Genomic DNA, 21,033 nt, shown 5'->3' on the forward strand with positions numbered 1-21,033 from the left:
AATCTGTCAGTTTGAAAATGATATCAATACAATTTTTTTATCTCCCTTTCTGTTCCTCTAATCGTTTCTTTATTCATTATGAAAGTTTTAGATAATAAAATTCTATACAACTTTTGTCTCAAGCAATTTTACATACTTTCAACCGTTTTCGAGTTAGAGGGTCATGAGGACGAGGAACTTAGCCACATATTCGAAAGGCCAAGGTCAATGTAGAATGCCAGTCTAATGTACATTCATCGCCATGATATATCTCAGAAACTTTCGAACGTAAAAAGAATTTCAAATGGAGACCAATCTCGGTTTAAGGAACTGAATAAAACAATGTGATTTTAGAGCGACCATAGGGATTCGGGTCACACTTTCAATTTCGGTGAACCAGAAATTTTACCAAGAGAATCTAGTTTTGAAAAGAGAATTTTTAAAGAAATGGTGTACATCAAGAGAACAAGGGACAATGTTAATGTTCAAGCTGACACTTCCACCCTAAATAATATTTATATAAATCTAATTAACAGATAGTTATGATATACCTCTTCATTGTTTCTGTTTTTCTGTTCCCGGTTTTTGTGTTGATGTTTCATTTGTTGCGGCGTTGGCGTTCATTCATTCCCTTTGTCCATCAGTAAAATCGAGATTCCAATGTGCAATGTATCGAAACCAAGAAAATTTATCAAGTACTCCAAAGTTGAGCCCTCCAAGCATTTTTTGATCATCATTTCAAGTTTTATTTAATGACTTTGTCACTGACAAGTTCTTCTTTTGAGGAATATGGGATTTTAAAGGTGAGATGCTGGGGGTTGATATTTTATACAAATAATATACAGTCTAGTCAGTCTCCAAACAGAGAATTGTGTTGTAGCGTGATTTGTTGATCTGTTAGATCTCTTTTTGTATTGTTTTACTGAAGTTTTAGATTTATTTATATTATGCCACTATGTTCGCATCTAATTAATTATCGTTATTAATTTCTTTGTAGCCTGAGGAAGGCGAAATATAACGCCGAAACGTCGCTCTGAAATCACATTGTTTTATTCAGTTCCTCAAACCGAGATTGGTCTCCATTTGAAATTTATGGAAGGAACGAGAATAGTTCATCAACAGTAAAAAGAATAGCTTCGGACGAAATTTGTAGAATGTTATGCTGTACAACTTTTATGATGAATCGAAAGCAATTTGAAGTCCAGGAGAGGAGATAATTCAAAAAAACTAATTTTTGTGACCTTTATGGTCAATTTTTATTGTTTCGGTTGAAACTATCATATTATATTTTTTCCGTTATTCTTGAATCATTAGTTTCAAAATAAGAAAAAAGCCACCGCGCTCGAGAATGTACACGAGACGTTTTTTTTGCAAGTTTGGCGCCCTCCCACACATCTTCGTCACGCTTAAATTGCCAGATCAAAAGAGTGTAGGTATACCTACGTCTCAACATGTTATTAACCATATAATACTTATATTTTAATCTGACACGCTCGATTATGTACAATGATCGTTTTTTTTTACTTTTCTGACAAGATATCCCAGACAATTCACCCTATATACAGGTCTTATTTTTGGTAGAGGTATTCTACCGGGTTCAAGGTATCTGCCCTTATATTAATATGACACTCTCGAGTAAATCCCGAATTTCCCTCTTGGGCTCCCCAACTAATAGGTATGCCTATGCTGTAAATCTACTTTTTTGATAGATACGTACCTATCGTAAATGTGAAGGAGGATACTAAGATCCATATTTCGACAATTTCGATCACTTCTGTTGTCTTTTGGACGAGAGAATGAATTTCAAAGATTTTCCAGTTGTCGTACACAATGCATGCAGAGGACCATTGTATAAAGACCATCTTTATAATGCAGAGGACTAAGAAGTAAGAAACGTCCAATCTAATTACCAGATGGCGATAATATGAACGTTTCGAAAAAAATAAATAAAGCCTATTTTGAGGGCTGAGGCTTTATCTGGAACTCTTCCTAGTATTATAGATCCTATCATACGCCGGTGGTGAATTATCGACCACTACTTTTGGGATACCCTGTATGTGATGGTGCATACGTTCATCTAAATTTGTTGAAGTTTTCATAAGATATTTTTACGAATCGGAGGCATAATAACATTTGCCACCTAATTCATCAAATGCGGGAAAAACAACATTTCCCGTCATTGACGTAAATGCATAGTGACATTTCATACGGATGTTGATACTATTTGCACAACTCCTTTTAGGAACTGCTCCCGAAATATCCCGGAAATGCTAAAATAAGCATTTCGATATTTCTGAATTATTTTCGGACGGTGAATTCTTATTGACATGAGCTCAAGGAAAATTTTCAGATGGGAAATCATAAAACGTGACTCGTTTAGGGTGGACGTTCCGCTATATTCTGTAGTATAAACATTAGATCGCATCAACAAATCCGTTGTTCATTCATTAAAGTTCGGCTTCAGCTAATTTTAGAATGGAAAATATTTTCAACGTGAATGTATCTAGCATTCCCTAGCCAAAATATGTATTCATTGACGCAGGGCGAAAATTTGTCTGCGTTTATAATAATTGAAAAAATTACGTCGAGTATACGATCCAAATGATTAGGAGATTATGCAATTTCTTCTATGGTATTGTGTTATTATTTCGAAACATTTGTCAGTTTGAGTCGGAACAAAAAGTATAGTCACATATTAAAAAATTTGTTTTCCATTGGATAGATTCAAGGATGACTTCGTTTATTGGAAATTGAAGAAACGGTGCCAATTCAAAGCCATTATCTTTTACCATGATAAAAACATGAAAATAAAAAAATTAAGACGGATAGCAAATTTTGTATCGGGAATTTTTTCCAGAAACAATAATGAAGCTATGGAATGGATTACAAAATCATTAACCCCCAAAAATTTCTACAGTTTATGAAAGTAAATAAGATGTTTTCATAGGGCAGTAAATATTTTGTGAGTTTTTATGGAAAATACACATATATATCCCGTTTCAGGAAATCAACATAAAGACTTGTAGTTGGGGAGCCCAAGAGGGAAATTCGGGATTTACTCGAGCGTGTCAGATTAATATAAAAGGAGATACCTTGGACCCTGAAGAGTACCTTTACCAAAAATTAGATATAGGGGGAATTGTCTAGGACAGCCTGTCAAAATAGTAAAAACAAAAACGATTATTGTACATACACTAGCGTGTCAGATTAAGATATATGTGATTAAATACATGTTGAAAAGTATATATTCTTTCAATCTGGCAATTAAAGTCTGACGAAAATGTGTGGGAGGGCGCCAAACTCGCAAAAAACGTCTCGTGTACATTCTCGAGCTCGGCTGCTTTTTTTCTTATTTTGAAGCTAATGATTCAAGAATAACGAAAATAATATAATCTGATACTTTCAGCAAGACGAAACAATACAAATTGGCCATAAAGGACACCAAAATCGGTTTTTTGAATTATCTCTTCTCCTTGGCTTCAAAGTGTTTTCGCATTCATTATAAAAGTTGTAGAGTATAACATTCCCTACAAATTTTGTCCAAAGCAATTTTTTCTACGTTTGAACGTTTTTGAGATATATGGCGATGAATGTACATCAGACTGGGTTTCTACATTGACCTTGGCCTTTCGCATGTGTGGCTGAGCTCCTCGCCCTTATCGCCTGCTAAACCGTTAAATTGCTTCAGACAAAAGTTGTATGGAATTTTATTATCTACAACTTTCATGGTTCAAAAACACAACGCAAATACAAGAATTATTCACCAGCAGACCTACTCTTTGGAATTAACGAAGACGCCAACTTTCGCAAAACGAGAGAACTCACTCTACTTAAAAAATCAAAACACCTAAATTAAAAATAAGTTTATCCATCTCAGCTACGAATCAACTTTAAAATTCAAAGTCTATCGACTTTCGCTAGGGTGGAAATGACCATTTCCATCACTAAACAGGGGTAAATTACTTAAGAGTAATCCGAAGCCTTAGCAAATTCTTATCTGCTCTGAAATCACAGAAAATGAAAATTGTCTTTTGTTCTGCATGTCAAAAATAACGCAATACTATCTCTCAAAATCCAACAATTTTCACTTGCATATCTGGACTGGTTTTAGAGCAATGAATATACAGGGTGATTCACCGCCATGGCCTATTACGTTTATGGAGAATTCATAATTTTGTGCTGAGAATTTGCATGTTGGGGTTTTCAATAATCAATTAACTTCCTGCCAAAAAGAACTCTACAACGGAAATAACGTACTACTTTCTCATCTCAAATGGCAATTTCAACACTATACCAAAGAGTAACAGTTACTCTTTGACTATACCACGCCTTGCATGAAAATTCAACGGTTATGAGTTATTGGTATTCTTATGAAAAAAATGGTGAAAATTAGAAGTCGCAGTTCTTTTGATATTTTTGCTCAGGAGGTTTTCTTCAAAAAATTTTTACAATTTTTTATTTCTCCATTATGCAATATTATAACATTGTTTGCTTCTTGGACCTCAAATAGAAAGTTTGTTAGTATTTGTCAAATTGGCAAATCAAATTAATCGAAATAGGGATAAGCTCAATCTATTTGATTCTAGAATATTCTCGATTATCGATTATGGCATAATTATAATTTATATTTTTCGCATTTTCAAGTTCTTTTCGTCCATTCCTATTTTTAAACGACCGGACACGATTTCTGGCGCCTGCTTGATTTATACGATGACACCGAATATAAAGTTTTTGCCTTGCTTCAATTTGTAAACGCCTCTCAGATATCCGAGGTGAAATTCAGAAATATTTAAAATTCCATCTGGGCGAATTATTTTTAGATAATCAACTGCATCTCCCATAAAAAGTTCAATTGATTCGAAAGAGAAATGCAGGTTTACTTCAAGAATTATTGACATCTCGGGTGGCTGTGGAAAATCGGTAGATACTAATAGCCTATGAAGTAGGATTTCGATTTCCGGAATTCAGGTTGGTATTGGGAATAAACACTGCTTGGTAGACCAATTATAAGGAAGATATTTTGAATTTTTTACTTTTGTTTATGTTCTTGATTCAATCGAACAAATTGAGCGAATAATTGTACCAGTTTCGTATGCTAATTCGTTTGCTCGAATGGAGCTACACTTTTCTAGGTTATATTTATAAATTTAAGTTATGTGATAAAAACTACAGAAATTATTGGAGATTTTTTGTGAACAGGTATAAACCAAATCTGCACTTTCAAGGCTCACTGGGATGTCAATAATTTTTGGCATCCTACATGAAAATGGTATTTTCATTTAGCAAAGTGTTCCTGATAAGTGATAATATAAAACACACTGTATACTCAAGCCACAGTAACTAGATGAAAGGGATATGAGTGACCCATTAAAATTTCGTACACGTGCTGTGGCAAATTCTAATGATATTGAATTTTTTTGACAACATTACAATTTGAGAAAAAGTTGAATATCTCACAAACGGAGAGAGATACCCAGTTATGGGGATACTTTAGGATAGTCAGCTTATTTTTCCTCAAAGAATTAAAAAATGCAAGAAAATACAGGGTGCTCCATTCAAAAAAATAAAAAAATATAACTTTTATATGTCACGCTTTTTTCAAATACCTTGAATGAAATTTAATATTTTTAAAATGTAGTTTAGATCGACATACATATACTTCCCAAGAGCATTTACAGAAAAAAAAATTCCATTTGGCTACAAGTGTCCGAGGCGTTTAGCTTGATTCACCCTGTAGAATGCGTTACGGAACTCCGATCTGCTTCGTTTAGTTGGAAATGAAAATCTGACCAAGACGACCTAGTGCGCGCATCAATACAGCAAATCAGATTCGCATAACTAGGAGATTAATCAGAGACAACAGATTAATCATCACATCATGTACAGGCTGGGCAAAATTCGTTGTCTACTGAAGGGATCTACTGATAACACCTTCTCGAGCCCTTTTTTCTTGACTAATACAAAACTGAAAACAGATCCAGCCTAACGTTAATAGATTTTGAGTTATGAACGAAAATTGAGAAATTGTCATTTTCGATGAATCTGAATAACTCGCTTTTTTGAACTCGTATTCAAAATCTGTTGTAACATTCTACAGGCACTTTTTGATAAGGAGGTCGAATATGATATTATTGAATTTTTGCATTCAGTCATTTTCGAGATACGACAGGGATTTCTGATTTTTCAAATGTAAACTATAGTTAAAAGTTCTTTCATCTTGCTGCAAATGTTTTGCTGATTTCAAAAATGTATCATATTTATGTCGCTATTCACATGAATATAACATAGGAAAAAAATTCAATACTTTTTCTGCTTTTCGATTCACTGCACAGATAACAGAATCATAATTCACGGTTGAGCTTTTAGCAGGCTGGTGTTGAAAATGCATTATGGTTCGTGAACTCCACATAATTTTATGTGAAGTCAACCTTCTGAAATAGGAATCACCGACAGTCGAATAATTATTTCTTTTATATATTGATATCGAGATCAATATCCTTGAGAGAATAAAAGACTTTCGTCTGATTATTAAAGAAGAAATTGATTCAATTATCGGTTTTTCTATTTATGAAAGAAACTTAAAGAGTCAATAATATAAAAAAAATATGATAATAAACTATAATTATATTTTTACAAAAAGTAAGATGATGAAAAATAGGTAGAGGACGATGGGGTAATTGCGGACGCGGGGTAAAAGCTGACACAGAGATATCCACTAGATCCTTCTCCATGCGCTCAGTTATCATGACCAAGTTATCTAGTTACAATCATCTTTAGTGGGAACAAAACAGTTACTACCGGTGTTTATACATAGTTTTCAAGATAAGTCATTTCGAAAAATTTTGTAACTTTTGATCTAATTTTGAGGATTTATCATTTTGCTTGTGGTTTATATAGAAAAAGTGATGTCGAATAATAAACGATTTCTATCGATTGTTTTGTTTCAAAAGAGGTGATGCTCAAATAACATTCAACAAAATATTGTACCAGTCTCAAATTTCTGTTTTATTATTTTTGAAATGCCATTTGGGGTAATTGCGAACAAGGCAATCACCCCAGATAATAGTGAATAAAAAACAATAATAATTATTGTTTGTTCACAGATGTTTCGAAAATGTATATGAAAGATGTACAAAAATAATTTTGCAACAGAAAAAATGGACTAATTCTGCCTTTTCTGCTAACTACTATTTCTTAGACTAAGAATATTTGTAAAGTGTGGTAATTGGGTACACGAGCACTGTTCAGGTGGAACATCGTCCGAAAAAGGTTTTATCTGTGTTTTCTGCAATTAATATTTACCTCAATTGAGTAAATGCGTGAGTAACCTAAATTGTTTGCAACTAACCGAACACACGTCCGCTTTTACCCCAAACGATTCGGGTAAATACGGATAGAAAGGGTTTTGTATTTCTTGAAAAAAACAATTTTGTTCATTAATCCCGTGAAATTATGAATGATAATTCTATAGTTGATAAACCAAAGATTAATAAATTAATAAAATCAGATTGATAAGTCATTTTCTTCGAGTGTTATACTTCATTTCCCTTCAGCGTCCGCAATTACCCCATCGTCCTCTACACATCTATCAACGGTAGTGTTCGATCAGAGACTCTTTCCCTTTCTCTATGTGTTCGATGTTCGAATTGTAAACCATCGTTAGATAAGCATGCCAAACTAACAATACTTATGGCCAGAGACAACTTGGTTGTCTCTGTTATGGCGTTGCCAATGTGAATACTGGTGACTTCTCTCAATTGTTTCTCAATTGTTCATAATTTTGTATTCTGGTTTCGTAAATTTAATTTTTCAATCTGTGATTCCAATCATAGAGGCTCAGGTTCACACAAAAGATATTGCATATTCAACGGTCGCTATGGTAATGCCAGCTTACTTATAATTCAGCAGGAAAAAGTATTAAATTTTTTGTCGTGTAATAGTCATGTGAATAGCGACATATGATACTTTTTTGGAATCGGCAAAAAAATTGCAGCAAGATGAAAGGGCCTTCCACTATAGTTCACATTTGAAAAATCAAAATTTTCTGTCGTATCTCGAAAATGACTGGATCAAAAAATTCAATAATATCATATTCGAATTTCTCCTAAAAAAGTGCCTGTAGAATGTAACAACGAATTTCGAATAAGAGTTCAAATAGACGAGTTATTCAGCTTCATTGAAAATGACAATTTCTCAATTTTCGTTTATAACTCAAAATCTATGAACTATGAGGCTAGATCTGATTTCAGTTTTGTATTAGTCAAGAAAAAAGAGCTAGAGAATGTGTCATCAGTTTTCTTCTAGCTGCTATAATTATCGAGATCCCTTCAGTAGACAACGAATTTTGCCCACCCTGTACACCAACATCCATACCTTTTTTCTTCCCTCCATTCAGTTGAAAGACCGTTATTATCGTCACTTACCAGTCTCTTAAAATGCTATTAAATGGCTATTAACTCCAAACGTTATTCAGCAATAGATCTGTCTTTCAGCAGCACTCTACTATGAGACATAGGCTCTAAATCAAACTGAGTTTATGTTAAGAAGGGTCTACACCGTTTCAGTAGTCAGTTCAAAAAGGGAAAATGAATATCTTACGCAGGGCCGCCGTCAGGACCGGCAAACTGGGCACCCTGCCGGGGCGGCAAATCAGTTGATAAAACGATACCAACTTTTTCACAACAAATTTTTTTTTTCAAAAGTGAAAACACGAAAATAATTAATTATTACAGTGAAATCGAAAAGGCGGCTTTTTGCGCTTGGTCGCCAAACAATTCACATATGTTCTTCTCAAAGTATCGAATAAAAATGCATTTTACCCAGATACAAGGGAAATACCGCCAGATGGAAAACGATCAAAGTTGCCGCATTCTACTCATGAATACATAACTATCAAAGTCAGCCTGTGAATATCTCCACCGCAGCGGCCACTCACTGTACCTTTTTTTGCTCTCTAGCCAATAGGTCTCTTTGATAAACTTCACAGACTGTATAGTTTCTCGGACGGCTTCCAAGATAATTCAGAAATAATTTTTATATTCTGTTTGCCAATCTGAATTTGAAATGTTAATTTCTGAGAGGAATTCAAAATGAGAAGCAAGAGTATCCATCAACCCTTTACAGAAGTATATCGTGTTTATACGAATTGAGACTGTTGTAGATTTTCATATATCTCTTTATCTGTGTAGTAGAATTTAAAATTGAATTATATTGAAGGTCAGTTCTATATCTGTTTTTCAAACGTTTCACTGTATATATTTTACTGTATGATACCGGCGCCGGCGTAGTTAGTAGATATATAACCCACTGTTTTGTATTCTTTTTTTTAGATTCAACATTTACTGAGGTATATCAATTTATAAAAAAGACTTATCTCTGAATACCTATATTTTGAACATGCTGTACCTACTTTATTCCATAAAGAATGATGTACTTATACTCAATAGTCCTAGCAAGGTGGCAAAATATCATTTTGCGGGGGCGAAATTTTATTTTGCCGGGGCGGCAAAATGTCTGGCGGCGGCCCTGATCTTACGTCAGAAACCACTAATTTATATGGGGTTTTCATTATTATTCAATTCAATCAGTTCGTCATCTCGGAAAGTCAGAACTTTTTCCATTGAAGAACAAATACTTATTAATGTTATTAACTTTCCGAGGTTAAATTATCTCTTCTATGAATTTCCACATGAAAAAATTTCTCGAAAAGTCTCGCCATTAGATACAATTCATACCCTGGTGAAATTGAAAAAAAACGTTCGTTAAGTGCTGCCATCATTTCGACGGAAGTGAAAACTATTGTAATATTCGTGACTTCTACTCATCTTTCAAGTGTTCTGGCATCACCCCACAGTCTTTCCCCCTTTACGCTTTATACGGATAGCGAGAAAGTCCCGTGAACGTATTGTCCAGATATTTCAAATGAGTTTCTTGGAAGGTCCTAAGCGGCCAAAAATCATATTTTCAGGCGAGTGCTGACACTGACTAATTTCTTTCAAAGGCACTTCTGAACAAAGATCTCATAAAGAGGGATCAAATAGACGAAAGAAAATAGTCATAAACGTCAGCAATTTAGATAAGAAGCTGTTAGCTCACAAAATTTTGAAATTCTTGCGCATTCGAAAAGAGTATAAGTTTGAGCGGGATCGAAAAATGTCTCAGTTGTCTTCTTGACGCATCAGTAACATAGTGTTTTTCTTAGCTCATAACATAAATAACGCCCGTTCTGTAAGTATTGCAATTATTTAATTATTATTTATTTAGCTTTCATGTATAACATGCGGCAAAGGTAAAAATGTGTTTCTAATATTTTTGTAATATATATAACTAAAAAATAACAATATTTTTTTGAATTGAGATGACTTTCAATAAAATTTATTAATCAATTTTTATAGATTCTTCTGTGACGAGGTACTCAGAGGTACAACCTCTAGAAGTATTTTACTATCAATTGAGTTACTGTGTGATTCGATATATGTAAATGAACCAAACGGGGTCCTTCTTGAAGGTCCTAAGCATGTATGCGATTTGTACGTAACAATGATGTTATAAAACCCTAGAAGTATATATCAGACCTCTAACTGAAAAAAATGTGAAAATGAGAAAAAAAACTCGTGAACCGAATTTGAAATTTGTATTGCGGGCTGACCGTGCAGTAGCTTTTAAAAAAAAACTATTGCAAAGATTCGGGGAAAATAGGATATTTATTCTTCATTTAAATTCTTATTAATAATACAATTCTGGAATAATTATAAGACAATTTTTTTTGGAAACCTCGTTCCTTTTTCTATAAAATCTTGATACTTCCAAATCTCGAAAAGAGGTACGCCGTAGTGGAAAAATAAAAACCATATTTATTTCGCCAATGAACAGAAACGCGCAATCTGAGCGCCACATGTGATTTTAGTTAGGCGCAAACACTAAAACTGTCATATGTGTTGTTAATTGTTGATGAGAGAAGGTTCAAACCTAATTAATTTATCTAGTTAAACGTATTTATTCAAGACAAATACACTGAATGAAAAGTGTGGTTAGTATTTCCTCCATTGGAAGCTCCTGGTACTCTCAAACCCTTATTGTCAATATGAAATTCGTGTAATTTAATTTCTGATTTAATTGTAGATTTCTATCAAGTATCGGCCACCTCAGTTTGCTCTTGGATCGATCGAACAAATTGAGATAATATAATGGTATTAATGTTGAATACCGACCGATCGATTAGCTGAATTCTACAGTTCAAATACTTTTCTATATAGGTTTTATTCGTATATTTTATGTGTATGTTGAAAACATATAAATTGAGCAGTTATATTGCTCAACCAGATATTGAGCTGGACTTTCAACGCCTGCTTCGATTTAAAAATATTTTGGAAGCAAGTATAGAAAAATTATCATGAATTAACGTTTGAGGGGATAGTTATAAGAATCAAGTGATTGATTGCAATATCGCATCTACTATTGATATGTGGTTTTCATAGATATTTCATGACAAATGTATTTCATTGGCAAAGCCAACCATATTACATTTGGAGGTGAAAAAAAATTATTTTCCACAAATTTTAGAAAAAAAAACATGAATTAGCCTTTACACCTCCATCTATTTCAAAAATTTTCCACCATTTTTGGTAAATAAAAATGAATAGTAAAACCAGTAGAAAGAATCTTCGAAATTGAAATTCCCCATTTTCTTTCTTTGTACTCTGTGTAGTTTAGCTATTGATTTTTTTTTCAATCAATGAAAATTTGCACTTTCTCTCAACATTTACCAGTTACATTATTTTCTGTCCCTGTATTGTGTAAAGGGAATCGGAAAAGACTAAGTTCCCTTCAACCGCATCTGAAAGTTATCAGAACAATAATATATTTGTCAAACATCTATCTCTATCCGATGTGCAGGTAAGGAATGAGTACTTTTTTCTGAATAGAATTTGACTTGTAACACACATTATAAGAAGTTTTTTCATTACGAGCATATAAATTATAAATGATAGCATGATATGATAGCATTGCAGCACTTTGTGGAATTACTGTCAAATCAAGAATATTGTTATAAAGACAACAGTATCTATGAGTTGAAATGCTTTTTTTTGTTATTGGAACTGAATAGATTTTCACTGCCGTCTGTAAACCATATATTCGATTCAAAAAATTGATCATCGGAACTCGATTAAGAAAATGTTATCTGTGACAAACTGGATTCCGTTCTTTCTAACATTTCAACGGCAGTAGATTCAGATTCATCTTCAGAACAACTAACAACACAATCAATTTTTTCTATCTTTAAACAACTTCGAAGTTGTTCAATCGTCGTTGGATCCAACGACGATTGACACAGACAATTCCGCCAATAAAAAATCATAATAGAATACGACAGACAACTCATTAATTTCTTCATATTATGATTAATAAGAAGCGTTTAGGAGTATCAGGAGCAAATCGAATATTACACTTTATATCCACGATCTCAAAATTCTTAAATAAGGACATTTTATCAACTCACTAAATGAAAAATGTTTGCGCCTAAAATCACCTGTGGCGCTTAGGTCGCGCGATTCAGTTCTTTGGCAGAAGGATAGGGGAAGTCCAGCGGACTTGCTCAGGTAAGGAGACTTGAACCACCTCAAATAATTCAATTCAAATTTCGCGCTACCGGTATGTGAATAGCTTAAGACTAACAAGGCACAACTAGTGGCGGCTCCATTTTAGCCGCCATCAGAACAGTTTGGGAGTGAAAGGGTTGAACGTGATTTTGTTGTTAGGATTTAGGAAGTACGAAATTGAATAATTATTGTTTGTCACACTGTCTGAAAAGTTTAATAGGTGCGTGGTGTTATTAAGTTTCATTACGTTTATTTTTTGAATAAAATAGATAAGATGAATTTTACAGTATGAATAAAATAGATATTATATATTCCGATTTGAACTTGCATTGGATGAAATCCAACGGAAACTCCAACTACAGGTACGGATTTCACTTCTGACATAATTACCGAGAAAATGCGAACTGAAGAATCGGAGATAAAATCTAGTTGAACAAAAACACTTGTATTGAATCATTAATCTAGTTAATAGTAATACATATATCTAGTTATATATCCACAATATGAATTCGATACACGCTACTTATATCAAGCTTTTTTTAACTCGCATTATCTTGAAGATTCAAGCAATATACCTACAAATATGTTACTCATTCAAAATTTTCAGGTTTCGAACTGACATATTTCCAAGATGAATAAAAGTGAAGAAACGATAATTACTGTCGAACCGAATATTATCCTGATGGAAAATATTGAATATATAATGGAGAATATCACACATTTTGAGATGGCACCTCGAATAGAGGATGTTTTCACATCCAGTGAATTGCGTTGTGGGCGTGCAGTTGGAAATTCCTTTTCCTTCGTGAATTTCTCGCAGAACACCGATATAAACAATAAAAATGCAATGGAGGTTGCTACGAACAGTTCGACAGATACGGAAAGTAAGATTCCTACTTTCGAAATCAACGATTCTGATGAAGACGTCATTTTTGTCGCGGAATATAATAAAGAAAACGTACAGAATGATTCGGAGGAAACTTATATCGTACCGTACTCTTGTCTTATTCCACGTGAAGATGACACAAGTTCCAGTACTACCAGTTCCGATGCTAGCCCTGGCATCATTAGATCGAATGGGCCAAGACGAAACCCGACGAGAAATGCAAGAAATAAAAAGTATAAGAAAAAATGCAGCGAATACATCACTGAGGAAGATCTTAATGTGTTGATGGCAAGTGATGACGATTCAGCAAATATTGATAAGGTGAGTAATAACCGGAGTTTCCATAAATTTTACAAATTATTAAAACTTTTTTAGGGGATGGGGAAGTTCTTAGGGAAATAAGAGTTTAAAATAAAATTGGAATTCTTTTTCATTATTTTCATCTGTTTAATTTTTTAATATTAATGTATTGAAAATGAGTCCAAGATATTATTATTTTTCAACTAAAAACAGATTATACAATTTTCACAAATGCAAGTATCAGATCCAAGTATCGAACTCTGGATCAGCGTAAAGATAATGAGCCCAGAACTCACACATAATGCATTTAATCCAGCATTGTCCACTATTATTCGTGGAAAAGAGTATTATTTGACATACACATTCTGCATCAGCAGAGTTAGGAGATACTCGACCCATCCACTTATCAGGTTGACTGTCTTCATCAAACTGGCTAAGCCCAGGGTTCTACACCGTTTTAGTGGACAGTTCAAAAATAGAAAATGAATATCTTACAAGAGAAACCACTAATTTATATGGGGTTTTCATTATAATTATAATTACAAATTCGATCAGTTCGTCATCTCGGACAGTAAGAAATTTTTTATTCGACAAACAAAACAAAATATTTTTTTTTCATTGAAGAACAAATGTTCGTTCATGTTATTAACTTTCCGAGTTGAAATTATCTCTTCTGTGAATTTCCACATGAAAAAATTTCTAGAAAAGTCTCGCTATTGGCTACAATTCGTATCCTGGTGAAATTGAAAAGAGACGTTCGTTAAGTGCTGTCATCTTTTAGATTAAAGTGGAAACTATTGTAATATTCGTAACAAAGATTATATAGAGTTAGGTTCTCTATAATCTTTGATTCGTAACTTCTACTTATCGTTCAAGTGTTGTTGACGTAATGTTTAACTTTTGTTTGAGTTGATGTATATTGCTATTTCTGAAGCATTCAACATGTTTGATACACTTTGATATGGTATTAATATTTTTAAATATTCAACGACTTTCAATATTTTTATTGTGCATGTTGTCTGTAGTTATTTTAACAATCATTAATTGAGAACCTGAATTATAGTAATTGCTAATTTTATTAACTCACTGTAGTTACAATAACTTTTTCTTTTTGTATTATAATTTAACTATTTTTTTCATCTTCTTGCTATTCGAAGTATAATTAGGTACTCGATAATTTCACTTCTTCTCGCCGTTCACAATTAAAAATCTGGATTTTGTGGAAAACATTTTATTATAAAATTAACAAAATAAACCTCAAAACAAAACATTACAAATGCCATTTAAAGACTGTAGCTGCAAAACAAATATAAAACAATTTTCTGATTCACAACAAATCTGAAATAAATACCTAGAAAATATTCTTCATTTAACATATAAGTATGCAAAATACAAAATCCGGTGAAAAGATAAAGCCCTAAATACCGTCAACGCCAAAATACAAAAAAGGCTATTATTTAAATAATATGTCAAATTTAGGAACGATGCATTTGAAATTATTCAGATATAGGGAACTCAAATCATTTGAAATCTGATGCGATAGTGTTTCAAAGCAATAATTTTATAATTTTTCTCGGATGTTATTGATTCAACCATGTAATTTTGGGGTTTAGTATCGAAACATTTTGTTATCTATTGTTCGCATCGGAATTGTGTACACAAAGAAATTCTTTCATATCAAATTATAATACAGCATATTAAAAAATAAATCTTATATCAGATTGATATTTCATAATTTCTAAGATTCTAGCAGTGGCGGCCCGTCAGGGACGGCAAGGTCGGCAGTGCCGACCCAAAATTTCGCGAGCAGCAAAAATGTGAATTCTCACTTGTGTGAAATAATGATGTATTAGCAATTCTCGCAACATTACATAGCTCTCAATAAATTTTATAAAAATATGATATCTGATATCAATGGAATATGGAACTTCTTTGAAATACGCTGTTTCAATTCAAATCCCTACTCGGTCCGTAGACAAAATACGCTCATCTCCAATCGAGCTATGAAGACAGCGCCGCAGATGCCTTCTCTAGCGACCGAGTGACCGACCGTTCGTTCTGTTCATTCAGATACGGCATGCCGAGTCTACATTGTAAACTTATCGAAGGAGTGCTAATATCAATGAGTCAAATTGCTTCAAACTTGAATAATTTTTGTTTTAATTTCATTCGGATAACAATTAAAATTAGATAAGCCTCTTATTTAGTGTTTTTTCCGCCAATATCCGATAGTTTCAGTTTCACATAACAAATTACAAGAGATCGCTGTTATTTAAAACGAATTTTTATCGTATTTGTTAATTTTCATAAACGTGAGTGCTGAATATATAATACTTATTAAATGCCGATAATTTTTCAAGAACTTTTCAAAGACTAAAGACCAAAACTCTGATGAAAGTTGATATTGTTGGCTCAATACTTCGCACGGTGTAGGTCGTGTAGGACATATAGGTCCGGCAGGCAGCGACCCTGCCGACCCTAGAATGCCTCTCTTCGGTAACTCGAAGAATGATCGTTCGGGATATCTCGATTCTATCGTTTGCGCTCGAGGTGATGTTAATTTCTCGCAACTCTCAATTTCGTTAGAATGCACTTTTGTTTGTTTTTCCAATTTTATTTTATGGATAAGCATTTTTAGAGTATTTTTATTTGTTATTTATATTTTCGGTTCTTATTTTCATATTTGTCCCGAAATTATGTTTATTTTTCAAGTGGTATACAGGGCTAAAATAGTTATTTCTCAATCATTTTTTATTTTCCTGATAATCTTCAGAGATTATTGAAACAGAAACAAAAATTTTGGCGAAACTTCACTATAAAAAACTAACGCACCCAGTGCAGTACCCCATGGTGATGTGGAAACCTGCATAATACATAGGTATAGAAAATATTTGAAAAAAAATATATATATATATATATCTGCCGACCCACGATAAATATGCTTGAGCCACCACTGGATTCTAGTCCACATTGAAATAAACAAATACACTTCGAATAAGTGTTATTATTAAACTTATTGAATATAATATCAGTTAGGGGATATTTGGTTATTTGTAGAAAAACAAATTTTCTAATTGTACAATATTACTTTTTGTTACTTTTAATCAAGTGTTCGCCCAATATTACTCAACACTTAGGTTAGACCTCCTCATCAATATTCTCATTATCCCTTTATATATTTATAAATTCAAAAACCAAAAAGGTACAGATCGTATTGAGTTATATGTCATGATTTTTTTAATGATGATTTTAGGTTGATGAAGCTCTCCCTTGCTCCAAGGAAATCCGTCCAAAGAAAGTTGTGGTGAATAATTGGCCCGCTGAAGGACTTCATGAACGCCCCGAATATAACGAACAAACAGAAGAAATAGAGAAATTTGATTTTTCAATCAGACAAATACAGAACTGTGCGAAAAAAGTGAAGACGGAAAAAGCAAAAAACTTGAAGACCCAGAAGAAGAAGTACGTCCCAAAAAAGTTCAATTACCGAACCAAAAAAAATAAGAACACAGTTAAGAGGAAAGAAGTTGAAACAGTGCCATTTTCGGAATTGAGTGGATTAATAAATGACACTTTCGATCATTTGTTGCAAACATTCATAAAAACGGTAAAAGATAGTAAGGTGAAAAATTTGCATGTGTGTTCTAAGGGGAAAGATTCGCATAATTTATGTTTGAATAGTTATGATGAGTTACTCATGAATCAAAGTAGATTACTCTTGCTTAATGAAGAAATTGATTTCGAAGACATAAACAATAAGTTGAAAAATGAGATTGATATTTTTCGTAACTGAAAATTAAGGATTCTGTTTCAGTGATAACTTTTTGAAATATTATTATTTTATAATCTGAAAATCGTTCATTACTTTTAATCGTTTTGCTCACTTATTAGTAAACTATATTTTCTAATTTTTAACATTTATCCGTCTATGTTTTTAACGAAATTAATTGTGATATAGAGATTTCATTTGTAATAGGTCCCTTCAGAGAGTATGTGATGAGAATGTAGCAATTTAATGCAGTTTTATTAATAAATTTCATTGTAATTGGTGACAAGCATTGTTAAAATTTTTGTGTATACATACTTTCAACATTGTATGAGGACATGTTATACTTATACAATGCTTTTAATCCAATAATGTATGATGGAATGAAGACATTTTTAATCATCTTATTCAAAAATCTGATTGTTTCGAAAGAGTTTTCACATGATTGATGGTTTAATTTTTGATCAATTCAAAATAGTCATAACTCGATGAGTTTAGTTGTTTAGTTAAAACGATTTTGTATTTAGGTTTATTCGTTTGGTTCATTTCATTCCAGTTTATTTTATAATAAAGGCCTGTATATATAACTCGATCATTTTTTTCTTATTTATTTTTGATATAATAGTATCTTAGGTTGGATTAAGCTTTTCTCAGCTATACTTTTATCAGATATACCGGGTGGCACACCCCAGACGCGTTTGAGAATTAATTATGATCACTCTGAGTTGCAATTTTTTTTATGTGTGGGAGTAGCCAACTTGTCTACTCGAAAAAATACTGTTTGTAGCGCTGGCGTAACTAGTTTTTTCAATAATTGCTATTTAAAAAAACTACATATTTTCAATTTCTCGCCATTATCTCGTTAAGGGTGCTTCCAAGGTATAAAGTGATCTGAAGAAAGTCATAATAATTTGAGCTTGCCATGTCATTTTTTAAGGTCAAATACAGGGTATTACGTTTAAAAAAGTGTAACTTTGGTCTATATTCTTGTTTTCGAACACTCTGTATATATGACAATAATTTTAAATTTTGCTTTTGAACACCCTACACACACCACAAGAAAAGATTTTCAAAATATCTTTATTTCCTCCCTCAAAATGAACGCCGTGTCTGGGGTGGGCCACCCGGTATAACAAAGAAAAATACGTGAAGTTGTTGAAGCTCATCTTGGTGGAAAAATGTAATTCAGTTTGTCCAGTTTGATTTCGGATTCTCATCAACACACATCAAAAACAAGAAAAATACAATCATATTGTATACAGGGTGTCCCAAGAAGAAGGCGACAAACGGAAATTTAGGTCAACAAGTGGACTCATAGGTTTTTGTTGCCTGATGGATATACAGGGTGGTAATCATATGGTGAGCGAAATTTCAAATTTCAATAAAAGTCTCTAACTAATCAACCGGAAGATTTCAAAATTTGCAAACATCCGACCGCTTTGGTTCAACATTGCTGCAATTTACAAAATTAGGATCAGAGAAGAAGAATCAGGGATAGTAATGAATATTTTTTGAATAAAAATCATTTCACCTCGGAAACTGGAAAACATGAATCAACATATTAGTTCAACAATGAAAGAATTTTTTCCGTTTAACGAATAAAAATATTCTGGCTTTCCGAGATGAGGAACTGATGGAATTGAAATATAATGGAAACCCCTTATAAATTACTGGTTTCTGACGTAAGATATAGCTTTTCGCTTTCTGAACTGACCAGTGAAACGGTGTAGACCTCTCTTAAATTAAAATTAACCAAAAAAGGACAATGAAGCACGAATTTTATCGTTGAAATTTAAGTTGGATTCATGATTCAAACACATGCACTGTATTTGAAAAAAAAAATGGAGATGAGATTATTTGTGTGTAATTGAACGATGCGAATAGAAAGAACATATGCTGGAGTCCTAGATAAGTATTAGGTTGAAAATCTCAATGCTGCAATTAGACGCAATTAGATATGATAGAAAATTATCACCGTTTCAAATGCGAAGTTTTATCAAAAAAAAAAAATCAGGTCGCAAACGATCCGAATAAAGAAATGTAATTTCTCTTGACACAAAGTAAAATAACTGCTTTCGAGTGATACCTTTAAATTCATCAATCAATCCCCAATGCAAACAACGAATATTCAAAGATAGAGATAAAGAAAAAAAAATGTTAAGTCTGACCTCACAAATCAGCATCCCCTCGGCTACCCAGTTGGGCGCCAGTATAATAAAAAACGAATTTTTATATTAATGTATGTTGGGGTTCTTGGTCGATTTGAGGTCTCTGACATGTGAAATAAAACTCAACACCTTAATAAAATAGCATATAAATATAAGCTAAGCATGAAATTGACTATAACATTAATGTTTGAGAAAAAAATAAGTATGTGAATGCATGTATGATGGTCTGATTAAGACAGGATAAGATATATGATAATATTATACTAGGAGACTACCAATGTAGTACGGTTACAATAATCATAATTTCATAGAATTGAGAGAATAGCGTATTACAAATTAGAGACGATGTCTTAGGAGTAAATACCAGGAAATCCATAGATTACCTTGTATTCGGTGTGTTATCCAGTGGAAAATGTTATCTTAATGAGTGAATGGTGGTGCATGAAACGTAGGTCCCCAGGATATATTCCATAAGTCCTTAGTTTGAATGATACGATGTATTGGGTTGTTCTCGAAGACTAATTATCTGAACTAGTTGAATGAAATCGTTGGATTCAGGTGAAAAGATTCCACTCATTCAGAAGAAAGCAAGCAGTGAGGAAGGAAAAAAGGACCTAAGATATGAAATCAAATAATGTTTCGAGGAAAGAATTGAGGTGCTTGCCCTGCCATCAACAATTTACCTACAATGTGAATTACAATTACAATTACAAATTAAATGAAGACGGTATTGCAAAAAAAAATTAACAAAATGAACGAAGCAAAGCAATGGCGTCTTGCTGACTGATTTATGTGAAATTGAGGAATTTCATATGCCAGAAATAAAATTCTTACCCTCAGCATCCGATACGAAACAAATAAGTTTGTTTTTGAATTGATATTAATAATGTGGACTTCTTAGAAATCCAATTAATTCGTGGCAATTAGGTAATATTCGGAAAAGTATAAGCGTTTAACTCTCGCAAGGTGCTATATAATTAAAAAAATTAACCCAAGAATGCTTGATGGGACATATTTTCGGAAGAATGTCACGCATGTCTTGAAATTAAAATATTGCGTTCCGGAATAACTGAAAAATGAACACATTTCCACCTACTGAGGACATAGGCGTAGGGAATAATCGGCGTGTAAACGTAACGTTACTAACGTTAACGGATTGGAAATGCAAGGCAACCAATCGAAGAGGAAAAACTTTAGCACGATACACAGAGAACAGAAATATCCAAATTCTCGCACCGGACGAAGAAACGCACTTTCATAGAAAAAGGCGACATACTAGATATTGCCCTGAACAAAAATATATGGTCATGAACGCATCCACAACAAACCATCACC

The 21,033-nt window shown here is 33.1% G+C and overlaps 2 protein-coding genes across 3 annotated transcripts in view; one reads left to right on the forward strand and one right to left on the reverse strand.

The window, feature by feature from the left end:
- LOC123311179 overlaps positions 1-18,534 on the forward strand; it is a 29,133-nt gene extending 10,599 nt beyond the window's left edge. The window contains exons 1-3 of one of the 2 annotated variants that reach the window (XM_044894989.1): positions 10,153-10,206; positions 13,186-13,785; positions 17,018-18,534. In XM_044894989.1, the coding sequence (XP_044750924.1) occupies positions 13,210-13,785; positions 17,018-17,557 (1,116 nt within the window). In that variant the 5' untranslated portion in view covers positions 10,153-10,206; positions 13,186-13,209 and the 3' untranslated portion in view covers positions 17,558-18,534. Of the gene's footprint in view, positions 1-10,152; positions 10,207-13,185; positions 13,786-17,017 lie in introns of those variants that run through there. The other variant, XM_044894988.1, reaches the window with a different exon arrangement.
- The window catches only part of LOC123311180 (actin-binding Rho-activating protein-like), a 35,287-nt gene extending 15,096 nt beyond the window's left edge, over positions 1-20,191 (reverse strand). The window contains exon 1 of the mRNA XM_044894991.1: positions 20,082-20,191. The gene's annotated coding sequence lies outside the window, so the exon portion shown is untranslated. The remainder of the gene's footprint in view (positions 1-20,081) is intronic.
- Positions 20,192-21,033: the final 842 nt, after the last annotated feature.

The sequence above is a fragment of the Coccinella septempunctata genome, chromosome 4, assembly GCF_907165205.1.
Source record: "Coccinella septempunctata chromosome 4, icCocSept1.1, whole genome shotgun sequence".
Classification (NCBI taxonomy): Eukaryota; Metazoa; Arthropoda; class Insecta; order Coleoptera; family Coccinellidae; genus Coccinella; species Coccinella septempunctata.